The sequence below is a fragment of the Mustela putorius genome, unplaced genomic scaffold (genome assembly GCF_011764305.1).
Source record: "Mustela putorius furo isolate JIRA1106 unplaced genomic scaffold, ASM1176430v1.1 tig00003913_pilon_pilon_pilon, whole genome shotgun sequence".
NCBI lineage: Eukaryota > Metazoa > Chordata > Mammalia > Carnivora > Mustelidae > Mustela > Mustela putorius.
Genome location: NW_025422060.1, coordinates 5577644 through 5593500, shown reverse-complemented (window position 1 = coordinate 5593500; position 15857 = coordinate 5577644). Strand labels below are relative to the sequence as shown.

At 36.1% G+C, this 15857-nt stretch overlaps 1 protein-coding gene across 6 annotated transcripts in view; it reads right to left on the bottom strand.

Annotated features, from left to right (window-relative positions):
- Positions 1-9990: 9990 nt before the first annotated feature.
- ARHGAP12 (Rho GTPase activating protein 12) overlaps positions 9991-15857 on the bottom strand; it is a 107638-nt gene continuing 101771 nt past the window's right edge. For all 6 annotated transcript variants that reach the window (XM_004777865.3, XM_045069218.1, XM_004777867.3 and 3 more), the window contains 5 exons: positions 15235-15333; positions 13863-13940; positions 13620-13754; positions 13256-13358; positions 9991-12402 (listed from right to left, as the gene is read on the bottom strand). In XM_004777865.3, coding sequence (XP_004777922.1) covers positions 12228-12402; positions 13256-13358; positions 13620-13754; positions 13863-13940; positions 15235-15333 — 590 coding nt within the window. In that variant the 3' untranslated portion in view covers positions 9991-12227. The remainder of the gene's footprint in view (positions 12403-13255; positions 13359-13619; positions 13755-13862; positions 13941-15234; positions 15334-15857) is intronic.

The following is a 15857-nucleotide window of genomic DNA, read 5'->3' as shown; positions in this document are numbered from 1 at the left end:
ACAAACAATTCTTGGACACCAATAGGGTGTCCTACAGTTCAATTCAATTCTGACACTATGTATCAGGAGATAGTGTCAGATCCCATATATTAAGGATTCAATCCTCCAAGACTCCCCACATTCCCAACTTTAAATGACAGTTGGCAAGTCGAGGATATCACCTGGGCTTCTGACAGACTGGCTATCAACTGGAGGTTCCAATGACCACCCTCTTCCTTTGGTTTAATTTGCTAGAGCAGCTCACAGGTCTCTTGAGAAGCATTTTACTGGTTTATTATAAAAGGACAGAAGTCAAGAACAGCTGGATGGAGGAGATGCATAGGGCAGGGTGTGTGGGAGGGGACACAAAGCTTCCATGCCCTCTTCCTGGTGTGCCACTGTCCCAGCACCTCCACCTGTTCACCAACCTGGGAACTCCCCACACCTTGCCTGCCCTTTTGGGTGGTTTTTTTTTTTTTTAATATTTTATTTATTTATTTGACAGAGAGAGAGAGAGAGAGAGATCACAAGTAGGCAGAGAGGCAAGCAGAGAGAGAGGCGGGAAGCAGGCTCCCCGCTGAGCAGAGAGCCCCATGTGGGGCTCGATTCCAGGATCCTGAGATCAAGACCTGAGCCGAAGGCAGAGGCTTAACCCACTGAGCCACCCAGGCACCCCTGCCCTTTTGGGTTTTTAATGAAGGCTTCATTGCATAGGCATGAATGATCAAATCACTGGCCATTGGTGACTGATTTAACCTTCAACTCCTCTCCCTTCCGTGGAAATGAGGGTGGTGGGACTGAAAGTTCCAAACTTCTAATCACATGGTTGTTTCCCCTGGTAACCAGCCCCGTCTTTACGTGCTCCAAAAGTCAATTCATTAACATAAACCCAGTTGTGGAGAAAGGGGCTTGTCATGAAGACCTCCATTTCACCTTTATGGCTCTAAAGCAACTGCAGGACCTGAGAACAAAAGACCAAATATTATAACAACAAATGTTCCCATTGTTCAAGAAATCCCAAGGATTTGGGGAACCGTGAGCCAGGAATTGTAGGCAAAACCCTCATGAGAAATACACATTTGATCCCTCAAATGACCAAACATGTATTTCTCCTAAGTCACAAGTATAGAATTCTAGGTTGGCAGTTTACTTCTAGCACTTTATGATTTTTATTGAGAAGTCCACAACCAATTTTACTATTGCTCATTTGGAAGTAATATGTCCTTTTTCTTTTGTTTTTAATTTCTGGCAGTTTCTCCTCAATGCTCTAAGATGCAGTATTGTTTATTCAGTTTGTTTGTAGAGCTTCCTCCATCTATGGCTTTCCAATTTTCAATCTCTTTTAGACAATTCCCAGCCACTATCTCTTCAAATAATTCTTCTACTATATCCTCTCTCACCTTGCCTGGAAATCCTACATGTATGCTAAACTTTTTTCACCATGTCCTATATAACCCTTTTGCTCAATTCTTTATCTTCTATCCTTTTCTATCTCTGAGTTTCAGTTTGGATATGTTCTTTTGACATATCTTCTGGTACAATTCTTTCTTTAGCTGTGTCTAATATATAAGCTTGCCTTTGAGCTCTTAATTTGTTTCTATATTTTTCAGTCCCAGAATTTCCATTTGAATCTTAATAATTTCTAGTTCTGGGCGCCTGGATGGCTCAGTGGGTTAAGCCGCTGCCTTCGGCTCAGGTCATGATCTCAGGGTCCTGGGATGGAGGCCCGCATCAGGCTCTCTGCTCAGCAGGGAGCCTGCTTCCCTCTCTCTCTCTCTCTCTGCCTCTCTGTCTACTTGTGATCTGTCAAATAAATAAAATCTTAAAAAAAATAAATAATTTCTAGTTCTATACTGAAATGCTGTATGTTTTCATTTAATGTCTTGAACTTGCTAATCACGGCTTTTGTAAAGAAGGACAATGGCAGTATTTGGAACTCACATGTAACTGCTTCTATTATCTATTTTTTCTATTGATTTTCATCAATTACTGCTTTATTTTCTATTTTTAAGTTGAATGCCAAACACTGCTTCTGAAAAATTATGAAGTGGATATTCTGGATGATTCTATAGTCCAGCAAAGAGACTAAATTACTTTTAAAATTGTGAACACATTCTTGCCCTCTTTTTAATTTTTTAATAAACATATAATGTATTAGCTCCAGGGGTACAGGTCTGTGAATCGCCAGGTTTACACACTTCACAGCACTCACCATAGCACATACCCTCCCCAATGTCCATAACCCAACTACCCTCTCCTCAACCCCCTTTCCCCAGCAACCCCGTTTGTCTTGTGAGATTAAGAGTCTCTTATGGTTTGTCTCCCTCCCGAGCCCATCTTGTTTCATTCATTCTTTCCCTACCCCTTAAACCCCCACATTGCCTCTCCACTTTCTCATATCAGGGAGATCATATGACTTATTTTGTTAAGCATAATACCCTCTAGTTCCATCCACGTCGTTGCAAATATTACCCTCTTTTCTTATTGTGGCTTAATTTGTATACAGGGAAATTCAAAGACCTTAATAGTTTGAGGAACTTTGACAAATACATAACCCATGCCCCTATAAAAATAAGGCACATTTTATCACTTCTTATGTCTCCTTCTGAATAATTTCCCATGCCATGGAAAATAAATTCCAAGAGATGAATGTATAAACAAATTGTGGTTTAGACACACAATGGAACACTACTCAGCAATAAAAAGACTGTGGCACACACATCATAGGTTCTGGGTGAATCACAAAACATTCTGCTGAATCAAAGATGATGAATAGAAAAGAGTGAATGCAGTATGGTTACATTTACATAACTCAGGAAAAGTCAAATCTCATCTATAGTTATAGAAAGCCCATCGGTGTTTGCTTGGGGGCACATGGAATCTCTGGGAGTGAAGAAAACTGTGGTAGTGGTTTACACCGGCATACGCATTTGCCAAAACTAATCAAACTGTACACTTTAAAGTGCGTGTGTTTTATTGTATGTAAATTATAATCCAGTAATATTCAAAAAGGTTATCCAGCTTTTCTAGTTGTTCTCAGCTGGAAGGTTCATCTGATGAAAGTTTATCTGTCACAGCAGCCAAAGCGTAAATGTATTAATATAGTTTTGCATATTATGTCAGCCACATTGCTTAAAATTCTCAGTTCTGTATTATTTGCAAGTTTTAATGCCTTAAGTCATTAACAGAAAGTTTTTAACAACATGGCATTAAGACAAAGTCTTAGGTCACTCAAAAGCATTCTGGTTGTCTATCACCAAGCTACTTTATTAGTACTCTCACTATGCAATGGTTGGATATTTCCCTATAAATAATGGAAGATAACTTATTCTTATCTCTTTATCCCCAGGACATAGTGTACAATTTCACCAAAGTCTTTGCTGAATTCAAGATTGTATTTACAGCATTCCTTTCATCAACGATTTTTTAACTTCTGAAAAAATTGTCCATTTTGAGACTTGTATTTTCTCTATTATCTATCAAACAACATGACATATGTTCTTGAACTCCATCTGCAACTTCTTCAAGAACCAGAAGCATACTGGGATATAGCTGGTCTGGTCCTGGGGATAGAGTCATTTAAAACTTTTCATGACTTTTCTTTGTTCTGCAATCATAACTCTATTTATTTAATACTTTCCTATTTAAAGACTATTTTGTTTACTGGAGATGTAGGCCTTGTACGTTGTAATCTGAATATAGCATATAAGGCACTTTTAGCAGACATCAGGACAGTTGAAGGCCTTAATTCAATGGATTATTTCTTGGTGTGTTATACAATCTATATTAAGCAGACATCAAATTTTCTAAATAGGTAAGTGGCATCATGTAAATTATACTAAAGTGCTGCATATATTCTTTTATTTTCTCTTAAATATTTTTCATCATGCTTCTAATTCTTAGATTCACATATTCCCTTACAAATAAATGCCTTATTCAGGTATCACACAACTTGCCTTTCCTATTCAATCTATTTCACTTGAATTGAATCAATATATTTCTCCATTTTCATCTGGTATGATGTGTTACTTTTGAAAATTCTGATAATCAAATAAAAAATCACATGTCCTTTTTAAACAGATACCCAAAAGATTTGCTTTTTGTTATAGTCTAATAATTTCACTAGCCTATGTCTTGGTATTGGCTATTTTATGTCAATATTAATTATTTTTTTTTTAAGATTTTATTTATTTATTTGACAGAGAGAAACCACAAGTAGATGGAGAGGCAGGCAGAGAGAGAGAGAGAGAGAAGGAAGCAGGCTCCCTGCTGAGCAGAGAGCCCGATGCGGGACACGATCCCAGGACCCTGAGATCATGACCTGAGCCGAAGGCAGCGGCTTAACCCACTGAGCCACCCAGGCGCCCCATGTCAATATTAATTATTTGCTGTGCTTTTCCAAAATGGGATTTCAATTCTTTCCTAATTTCAGGTTTCTTGAAATTTGTCTTTTACTTGTCTTGATTTTAGTTAATTCCATGTTTGATCTTCTTTGCCTATCTTCAATGACACTTTTTTAATCTTTAAAAAACCTTTCCTTAAGTCTTTAAGGAAAATTTTTTAAGAAAAAATTTTTTTAAAAACAAAAAAAATTTTTTATACCTTCTGTTCCTTTTATTGTTTTCTTTATATGCTCTTATGTTTCTGTTTACAACTCTGAAATACTTCCATTTCTAATTATTCTCTGAATTGTCAAGCTATTTCTTTTAATTCTGTTTGTTGTTCTTTCATGTCTTATGTCATTTCTTAAAAACTTCGAGTTCTTTTTGCAAAACTTCGAGTTCTTTTTACAGTTTTCTTTTGCGGGCATGTTTTCTGGCATGCTTCCATTTTCCACACAGATGTTATTCTGCTCTTTATTCTTTTTTCTTATAATTTTCTTTGGGATTTGGCCTTGATACTATTATTTTGCTCATTTTTGCATAAAATTAATTTTCTTGAACTTTTGAAATAGGATTCAGAAAAGCTTCATTAACAGATTCATTCTTGTGTTGTTTTGCTTTGTTAAAAAACAAAAACAAAAACAAAAACATGACAGCTTGATTTCTGGGATTTCCTGGCTCTACTTTCTTTCCACACTTGGAACTAGACAATCTTTTTGGTCTGTTGTCCTAATCCTGCTCAATTTTGAGTCTATTCTCAGCAACTTTTCTTCAATGTGACTTGTCGTACAAGCAAGCTCGGGCAAGTTGGTTTTGAGAATTCCCAAGGCCTAGAATGTTTTAGCCCCTTAAGTCCTGATGGTTATACTGTGGTTTTCCTGTTCTCAGTCCTAACAGATGCTGCCCTGTTGCTTCTTTCTTGTTCCGCCCTCTGAGACACCGATATTGCAGATCTTGGAGGTGTTGGTGCTTTAATCCCACCCACTAGTATCTGGAGGGTTGTGAAGATACCTCATTACTTAGTTTTACCATCAATGTGATTATGTTGTTGTTTTAATGTGTGAACTGAAAAACTATGCTGTTGTCTTCACCATCCTCCCTGAGTCCTCTCCATGTATTTAATTTTATACAGAAGCAGGGCGTGGATTTTTTGTGGAACCACTGCTACCATTAAACCCATGCTTTTCCTAACACTTTCATTGAGAATGTTCCACTTCACCTCTTACTGTTTCATACCAAGATAATCCGTTTGTTTAAAACCAGGCCTCATCAATTCAAAAGCCTTCAACATTTCTTGTATTTGACAAACTCACCTTACTTCACCTCAACAAGTACTCAAGAATTATGTCACTCTTAACATGCTACCTAATTATGTAGCAATAATCTTAGCTCAATCTCAACAGACTGGCATGACCACAACACAAATAGCCAATTTGGAAGGCACACTAATAAAACTATTTGAGATCGGTCATTTTGAAGGCACCTACTTAAAACAGGTATATGTCAGAATTAAATATATACCAGTTGTCAGATTACCAATCTCAAAACTATAAACATAAAAGCAGGGATTCCATTGGTTTTGTTTACCATTTTATCCCCAAAGGTTAACACTGTGCTTAAACACCTTAAAAAGATACACTGAATCTGTTGAATGAATAAATGGGCTCTGAGCAGATTGTTGTATTAACTCCCTTCCCAACTTCAGTTGTTTCCGTTTAAAACAGCAATTGCATATTGTCTGCTGCTGGCTTTGTAGAACCATTCATGCGAACTGAATACACTACAGTCCTTTAGAGTCAGAAGATGGGTAAAGAAGGTTGTCACTGTTTTGGCAATGCTCAGACAATCAATTTGGCTAATATAACAAGTCAGGAGACAAGGACATGATCAGAGAGGGCAGTCATAAGATGCAGCCGGATGTCAGGAATGTTACATCAGATCTGATCATCTAACATAATGGGCTGAATTGCGGGAACCTCGCAGAACTAGGTCATCCAGAGACACTGAGATCGCTCCTTATAAAAGGTTTAGTTTCCTCCTTGACACAGCTGCGTTGGCTTCCCTAGAGGCCTTTGATTCCTCTTTAAGTCTAACTCCCCTCCAGGAAACCTGAACACTCTGGACACAAGAGCCTCAAATAAGTCTCAAAACAGCCTCTGTGAGTAGCCACTCATCTGATCATCTAAAGCAAACAGCAACTCCTGAGACAGAGGAGGGCAGGGGCGAGAAAAGAAAGGCAGAAAACACAGAAAGAAGCATTTCATATTCCAATGTACTTCTTAATGAACAGATAGGAGGAAGGTTTTTTAAGTTAATTTTACTAGAATGGCAAAACTTCTTCACCCTCTGATTTGCGTAAGTCTGAACAGAAGCATTCTGTCAATGGGCTGGTTAATGAAAATAAGTAACCAACTATTAAACTCACTACCTAGAAATACTAAGATACTTATTAACAGAAACCTTTCACAACAGGTTGAAAATACCAACAGTAGCATCTTCTTCAACCAGGGCATTATATATGTCAACTACGCATAAAAGTACCATCTTTAAGAGAATCTGGCCTGGGACCCTTAAACATTCTGATAAAGACAAAAATGAAGAATGCTAATTACCATCTCGTCTACGGATTCTATGTACCATGTCACTGTCCATGCATGAGTAAGCATCTGGCGAAATCATGTGCAGGTCGACATACTTTCAGACTATCAAAAATTTCCCTATATCCACGGCTAGATGTCATTCTCTACAAAAGAGAAATTTTGTAAATAGGCTCTTCAAGATCTCCATATCCCATAAAGGGCACTATTAAAGATCGAAAGTAGGGATACCTGAGTGGCTCAGTTGGCTAAGCACCTGCCTTTGGCTCATTTCATGGTCCCAGGGTTCTGGGATGAAGTCCTGTATCAGGCTGGCTTCTTGCTCAGCTGGGAGCCTGCTTCTCTCTCAGCCTGCCACTACCCCCCCACCTCCCGCCACTTCTGCCGTCTCAAATAAATGTTAAAAAAAAAAAGGTAAATACAAGGTGAAGGAACTTGGATCTCTAGGGAATGCTCTAATTAGAACCATTTCTTTCATCAGTTATTCAGTTTCTAAAATAGGATTTCAGAAAATCTTTCCCAAGGTGAAAATTCCTAAAATCTCAATAAGAATACTGTGACATAACCTCAGAAATAATATCTCAGTATAGCATTCCTACACTTCCTAGAGAACATGGTCACCTCAGGCTTTTCTTAAACTGCAGTTTCAAACAGATTTTTACCAAATTGCAAGCATTTTAATGGAGCTGTAATAGAAGTCAAATCACATTTACCACCTTTTCAGACCCCCTCATGAGAGCATATTATGGGACAAATATTCAAAGTTTGGCAGACCTTTATAAAAATGTTCTTTGATTTTAAACTCTTCTGGTGTCATGTACTTGAGATAAGCATGAGGGAGGATTATGAAATATTATATAATGTTTTAGAGTACATATTTTTTGAAAGAACTTTGTATGTTTAAGTTTCAATATGCCATACAAATAAAAATTAACTTAGCTTGAAAACAGATGCTCCCAATATGTAGAGAAGTTACTAGTTTCTTCCTCAAATGGTATTATTTGGACATGCCAGGATATGCTTTACTTAAATCGATCACAAACTTTAAAGAGACATAATGTAACTAATCAAGATATTTCTTCCCTTCAGTTTTAGGCTTAACATTTGCTGCTTCCATTAACTAAGGCTGTGAATGTGCGGGTCCCTATTGGTTCTGTCCTGCTTTATCAATCAATGAGACTCAGTTTTACTTGAGTGTCTAAGAGTCCCATTTCTCTTCCCTAAATATAAACAATTTCTCAAAATGCCCAGGAGGAGAAAGGAGGCGTTGAATGTTATGCCGAATGTTCACTGGTCACTCCACCGTGAGCTTTCGGAGTTTGAGGTCTACCTCTGCAAAGGCTCTATTGATAAGAGCTTCCACAGCCTCTTTTGTTGCTCCGATGTCACCAGGAATTTTATCAACATTACAAGATTCATGACGTTGCAAGTTTCAATGCTACTTGCAGCGTGAGCCACTACTAATAGAACTACATGATGTAGCAGCCAGCATTAATAATTTTAAAATCTTTACCAGAAACGGTTTTTCTGAAAACATAGAGAGGAAGTAAAACAAAGCCGGGGGCGGGGGGGGGGGGTGGATTTATGAGGGGGGGAAAAAAAGAAATCAAACTTTAGATTCTAAATACATTTTGTAGTGGTTTGTTAAACAGTTACCTTGTTCCACAAGTGCTCTGTTTATCAGAGTACCATGAAAGTGCTTTTTTTTTCTTTCCTTTTTTTCCTGTGGGAGAAGGGAAGCAATGAAGGAAATGAAAGAGTTCATTTAAGTGCCATATTCACATAAGGCTAATTTGTAAAAACTCAATCCAGCTGAATATATTTACAGCCACCACTGGCCCACAAAACTGCAGTTGAGAAGACTAATTGAGATTCTTCAGGAGACGTCCCTTGTCTTTAGTAGTTACAGAATGTCTCATTAGGCATTCTGTGCCTCCCCCTTCTCTAGAACACTGAGTCTGACTCTGCTTGGCCTGGGTCTGCGGCTTGTGAATTTCCAGTAGATTCTAATTCACCATTATTATAAGGCTGTTGATTTTGTTTTGCGGCCCCCTTCGCTTTCTGGTTTTGGGGTTTTTTTTTTTTTTTTTGGTGTTGGTTTTTAGCTTTTTTTTTTTTTTTTAGTTTAAAATTGAAGTTTCATTTAAAAGAACTGTATTACTTATATTCAAAAAAACGAAAACAGAACTGTGCCCCACATCCAGGAATGTAACATACGGGCTACAGTCCCTATTAAACACCGTCTATAGTCTTGTACTGGAAACGTGCTTCCTATAAAAGAGGATCATTAGAGCTGATGGCTAGAGTTCAGAGAGACTAGCAAACTCCATAAAATCTTATTTTCTACCCATTTTCAATTCTCTATATAGATGCGATCTTTGAGCATTTGGCTTTTATTAGGTCAGCGAGAACATGACGCCCATTTGACTATTTTTATTTTCCTCGTTACTAAAATGACATGTTGTAGACTCCTCTGTGTTGCTTAAAGATGTTGGAGAAATTAGTGTCATGGGAAACCACGTGTTTACTTTAAAATATTTAATTAGAGGGTCTCTCCCATGAGCTGGAAAAGAATCTCTTAGCAAAATTACGGTATAACTCTTTTTCCTCTCACTGCTATCTTAACATCTAGTGTCACAGGCTGACAAGCCTGGATGGAGCTGAACTAGCCCGAAGGTCTCCAGGTATCTGCCATCATGACTGTTCTTCAGTTTTCATCCGTACGTTAAGCAGTGACTCACACGCACACATTTACATACACATCCACATGTACACGTACATACCCATCTGCCTAAGCCCAGTTTAGCTGAATTATTCCATTTGTGCTTTTCCCATAAGAAAAAAAACCTGCAGACTTGCTTCTAACTAAAAAGTAATGTCATTTTTCCAGAGTAAAGGTAAAACTCCCTACAGTCGTAAAATTTAAATAAGTATTTTTCTTCTAATTAAATGTAATTACGTATTTGAATATACTATTTCTTTTCACTTCTAACTACTTTTCTAAAATGACATTCTGAAGAAAGGTCTATTAGTAAATGAAACTCCACTGCCAATTTATTTCAGCCTTTAATATACTGTCTACTAAAAATCAAGTTGTCAAGACAGGAAAATATTACTGGTTTTGTTATTACAAAAAAGAACAAGTGAGAATTTTTAATTCACAAAGGATGAAAACACAAGACATTGATCTCACTGTACATACAATATTATAATAAACTAATTAGCTGCAGACTAATAAAACATTTAAGACTCCACATACATACATATGTACTTTGAAACAAGAAACACAGGACAATTTTAATCTTTGTTATGTCCACAGCTATCAAGAGAAAGAGCATCACTGGTTTGAGTCTAATGGTTATGCTGGCATACAATCACTATATAGGCCAGTTCTAAAGCATATTGTATTGTTCAGGACAAATATTTGTTAGGCAAATATAAACGCTCTCATTTTGGGGCTTTTTCTACCTGCCCAAAACAATCCGCTTTCCATAGCTATCAAGTAGCTTGGTTTGTTAGCAATTCAACAAGACCACAATAACAAACAATATTTTTACCACAAAACTCAACGAGAGATTTTTAGGCAGATTGCACAAAAACTACTTGTTCCCAAGGAAGGCAACCTGTTAATTACAAATGCAATTCTAAGAAAAGGAGTCTTGGTCACAAATCATTCACTTTCAAATGTTGATGAAGAAATAAAAATTGGAGGGGGGAGAGTGGAGGAGGTATTGGCATGGCAGGGAGTAGAAAAAGTATGAAAAAATGAAGAAAATATATTTACCACAAGAAATCTTGGATTCAGTTGATTTTTTAAAAATGAGGTATAAGAGTATGCCAGTAAATGCAAAAACAAGAAAAATATTAAAAATCAAAATGCACATTTCCAATGGAAAATCTCTAAACCTCTTATAGTTTTCTTTATTCAGATTAGACATTTCATATACATCAGTTAATCTAGAAAAATACATCTTAAAATATCTTCAACAGACCATGCTCTCGGTAACAAAACCTTCCAAACCCTGTTTTATTATACAAATCAATCTACATTAGTAATGTAAAAAGAAATTCTCAAATTTAGCAATGTCATTTTCCATTTGACATCCATCTAATTTACATATGGGTTTCCACTATTCATACTGCAGTTAGAATTTTGTAATAAATTTTTTTCTAATGTATTCTGTACATATTAAATTATCTAAAAGGTTCCTCTTGTAGTGCATTTACCATTTAGCAAGTCTATTCAGTATTTTTCCAGTACCATTTGCATTACAGTGATTTGCCTGTAAATGTAATTAAAATCTAAAAGTGCACACAGTTAAGTTTCTCAAATAACAGCCTATTTCTGGAGGAACCTAATATTCACGGAAAAGATTACCAATATCATGATTAGAAATGTCAGGTTAGGATGTACTCTGAGACTATACAACAAAATTATATACATAAGCTAAAGGACATTAGTCTTTAGCTTATATTTACATCGAATAATGTCTGTTTCCACAGGGTCATACCAAGAACTCAGTATGGCACTAGATATAATTAGGATTGTTAGCTACAAATCAGGGTAGCACAGACAGCCCCAAAATACCCTGAACTGACTTATGCTAAATTAAACTCCAGTATATCACAGTGTGTTAAGTAATATTAGTGTGCTGCCCAAACAAGCGACTAAGACACCCATCCAATACAGACAGTGTGCAACACAGTGAAGGTGGCAAGCCTTCGCCAAAGAATTACATCTGGGTTATGATGAACTGTAGTACTTAAGACTGCCACTGCATGCAGAACCTCTGAAAAAGAAATACACAGGTTTCAAAAAAGATATACTTCATTTTGTTTAGAATGCCCAAGAGCGTCTTCAAAATAACGGATAGTGAGTACTATTCTATCAAGTGATGAATCTAACGAATGATGAGAAGAAATTCTACATTATCCAGTTTGAGAAAAAAAAACATGTTTTTCTTACCAAATTATCCAGTGTATATGACTGGTTAGAATTGCAAGTTTCAATTTTTACTGAAATTCAGAGTATGAAATGCAAACATTCAGGATAAAATTAATTCAAAATTACACACAGTTATATCAACTTGCAACAAAGCAGCAAATATGAGGGCCTAATACACATCTTGACTCCCATTCCCTTCTGATCTCTCAAAAAAGTGCAAAATCAAAGAGTCACTGCTTGGTCCAAAAATAAAATACATCATGTTTAAGGGCTTGAAATCTGATGGAATCCAGCTTCTATTCCACAGGTTGTCTTCTGTAAGAATCAACGCCCGAAGATGGAATTTATTTCCAGCAGAATTAATTCTACAATCTGATTTTGGTAGACAGTATGAACTGCTATATTACCAGTCTCTTTCTCTGGCTTTAACAGAGTGGGACCAAAAACAATTGCTATACTCTGATAAGTCATTCGGTTTTTTTCTCCATTTTCTATAACTCTAAGGGGGGAAAAATAAATCGTTAAAGAGAATATAAAACATACAACAGGAAAAATTCTTCAAATTGCATTATAAACATAAACAGTTTACACTTAGAAATGAGAAATAGTGCTCATCTTCCTAAGATATATTCAAGCTACTTAAAACAAGTAGAATTCAGTCCAAATGTCATATGAAGACTTCTTTTGGATAAACACAGCTGAAAGGTATAATTATATCCACTCTAACAAACTTTGTACGTGTGATATTTCAGCTTAGTGCTTAAAGTAAGACACAGACTTAAGTATGAACTACAATTCAGGTAACCATAATTACTCCACTAAGGTGATGGGGAAAAATTTCATTAGTATACAGATTAAATTTTCATTTTACTAATTCTGTATTTGTTTGTTTGATTTTTAATCTCCTTCACTGGCATAATTTGCTATCTAGTGTTGTGTCAGAAAGCAAAAATCAGTTATTAAAATGGTTACATAGTCACCTGAAAGCCATGATGGCTTTTTCTCCAAGGTAATTTAATAGTCCTCATTTCATAACCAAAATCTTATTTTCAGGTTAAGTCAAACAACAATTTCTGAATCCTTACACACTAGGCATTATGTAAATGCCTCACATATAATACTTACTTTAAGTATTTTTCGTACCAGACCATTTTACCTATGAAGAACAAGGCCCAAAGGAGTTCTCTTTCTCAAGCTACAAAGACAGCAAGTAGCACAGCTGGAATGTGAACCAGTGTATGAGGGACCCTGGCCTCATGACTACTATACCACACCTCATAACTGTGCACTTCTCTTACCTTTTTCTTTTTTTCTGCCTAATTACTATTTCTTTTCTGTGGTGAACCTCTTACCTTTTGAGATGTCTAAAAAGAATCTGCATTGTATCTTGATTTGGCTTTGGCAACTGTCTGATGAGGTCCTTAACAGCAGTGACTCGCTGTCTTGGTTCTTGTTCTTTAAAAAAAAAAAAAGAGAGAGAGAGAGAGAGAGACGGAGAGATAATGAGAGATTATGCATGAAATTGAAATCAGTGACATATTTTAGAACCTAACATTTGGTAATACACAGTGACATCTGGTGGCCACATTTAAAACTTCTGAAGTAAAACAATCCTTTGAAATAATTTAAAAGAAAAGATCAAACAATGTAGTGGCTTCATCAGTACAGAGGACTTTCAATACGTAGAAAAAATACTGAGTGTAACAACATACTTACTAATTGCATTAACAAAATCATTAAAATGGTTAAATGTAAAAAGAGGTTCTGGTAATTCTCGAAAAAACATTTTGAGTGCTCCAGTAATAACATGAATATCTTCCCATTTACTATCATTCAAGTCCAATTTCTCATCTGAAAAACAGAACAGGAAATGTTTTTAAATAACTTTAAACCAATTCTAAAAGTTAAGAGTGCCTTTTTTTTTTTTTTTGCACATAGCAACAGGGACTATGATCTTACCATGATTGACAGCAAATCTCAGTTTCTGGATCACAGCAAGGTTGCCACTTACTCTGTATATCCCATCAATATCCAAACCTAAGAGAAAATTACAGTATTTTTGTGTTTAAAGTCGGTCTTTGCCTTTTCTAAAGATGCTTGCATGTTTCAGAATCCTTATTCATTAACATAAGCCTAAAATCAAATGGGCAAATACTCTTTTCCTCTAACTGGCTTTTTTATAGAGCTTGGCAGAGGGAGAGGGGGTGGAGATACACTCTGAATTCTACTTAATAAACAGGAACAATTCTACTTTGTTTATTATGTAGACTGTGGATCATCTCAAAAAAAATCATCTCATTAAACTTGAAATACTAACAATTTAAGATAAACTTCTAAACCTGGGGATAGTTCAGAAAGTAAAAGAAACAAAGATAAAACCATTCCGTCCATTTTTTGGCACATTTCATAATGTAAATGTATATATTCAAGCACTCTTTTAAAAATGGTTATTCTGTTAAGTGCTTGTAATAAATAAACTTAATAATGAATTAAAATAAAAACTGATAATTTGATGTAGTTTACTCGTTTTTTTTTAATATGTGGAATAGAATCATTGGAATTCACCCAAGTAAGCCTAAAAAATCCAAATATTCATTAAATGATAATGCTGTACACATTTAAGAAAGCACATTATCTGATTTGCTATTCACAGAAATTCAAATAAAGGCACAGTATCTCCATTGTCATGTTGACAAGAAAGTCAAAGACAAGGTCTGAAATTGACAGAAATTACAAGTTATGCAAATGTTTTAATTTTACAAGATGTTTTTGATGATGTACAAGTTAATGTGATTACCATCATGATAGTTATTTTCTAGTATAAATATTAGGTTAAGATCAACCAAAATATAAATTGATTTGTCCTACTTAATAGGAAATGGCATAAGAAGGTTTGTCTCTTGTCTCTTTAGACATTTTATAGTTGACGTAACAAGTTTTAAAATGTCATCTCATTTTTATTATAAAGAGAAGCAACTTGCTCTTGGTAAGTAAACACAATCACCTATTTTCTACACTGTCAAATCACTTTCTAATAAACTCAGTTTCATAATCACCACCTTCTTCATTTTAAGCAAAGGCCAACTCCAAATGGCTTCAAAGAATACCATACACTTAATCAGATGGAAGTGCTGAGTTTCAACAGGTGCCTGAAAAGGTCTTAATTTAAAACAGATAGACGTAATCATTAAAGCGTGCAATTTTGCCAACGATGCCTTTCTTAACATCTACGACTGTTCCATCACTCAAAATCGTAAAAAATCCTAAGGATTTTAATGCCAAAACAATGGGTTAGTGTGCTTAACATAAAAAAAAAAATTCATTTCCTTACCATACGCTTCAACATGTTCAATGCATAACTTCACAAATTTTGGCACTGTGCCATTTTCTCTCTGACAAAGATTAGCAAGATTGGCTCCAAATACCTGATCTGAAAAGAGATTTTATTTTTTTCAATCAACCACCCTGCTAAAATTGAGTTTGCAAAATGGCAATCACTATTCACGATGCTACAGAAAACATACAATGCACCCTGCCGTGGTCTGCCGTGACTCGTGCCGTCTGTAAGCTGTCTACCCACCCGTTCCCATTCCACTTCCAACAATTTTCCTGCTTTACTCAACTCCACGCACACCCCCTTTTCACCTGAAAGCCTTTTAGTCTTCTATACCTTTTGCAGAGATCCGTCCTCTCCCCCAACTGAGCTCCTTTTATCACTCCCACCCCAGCCAAACTGTCATCTCCTTAGAAAAACCTTATGACCAGCCTAAGGTGACCCAGTTACAGTCACTCCCTATTTCATTACCATGGTAGACTGTTCAGAGTAGTCATAATTATCTGGTCTGTCTCTTGTTTTTAGAGAAGTTTCATGAGAGCAGGGACCTCTTAATTCTCAAACCAATAGGTATTCATGGCACGCAGGCTCACACCCAGTACTTAGTAAACAACTAAATA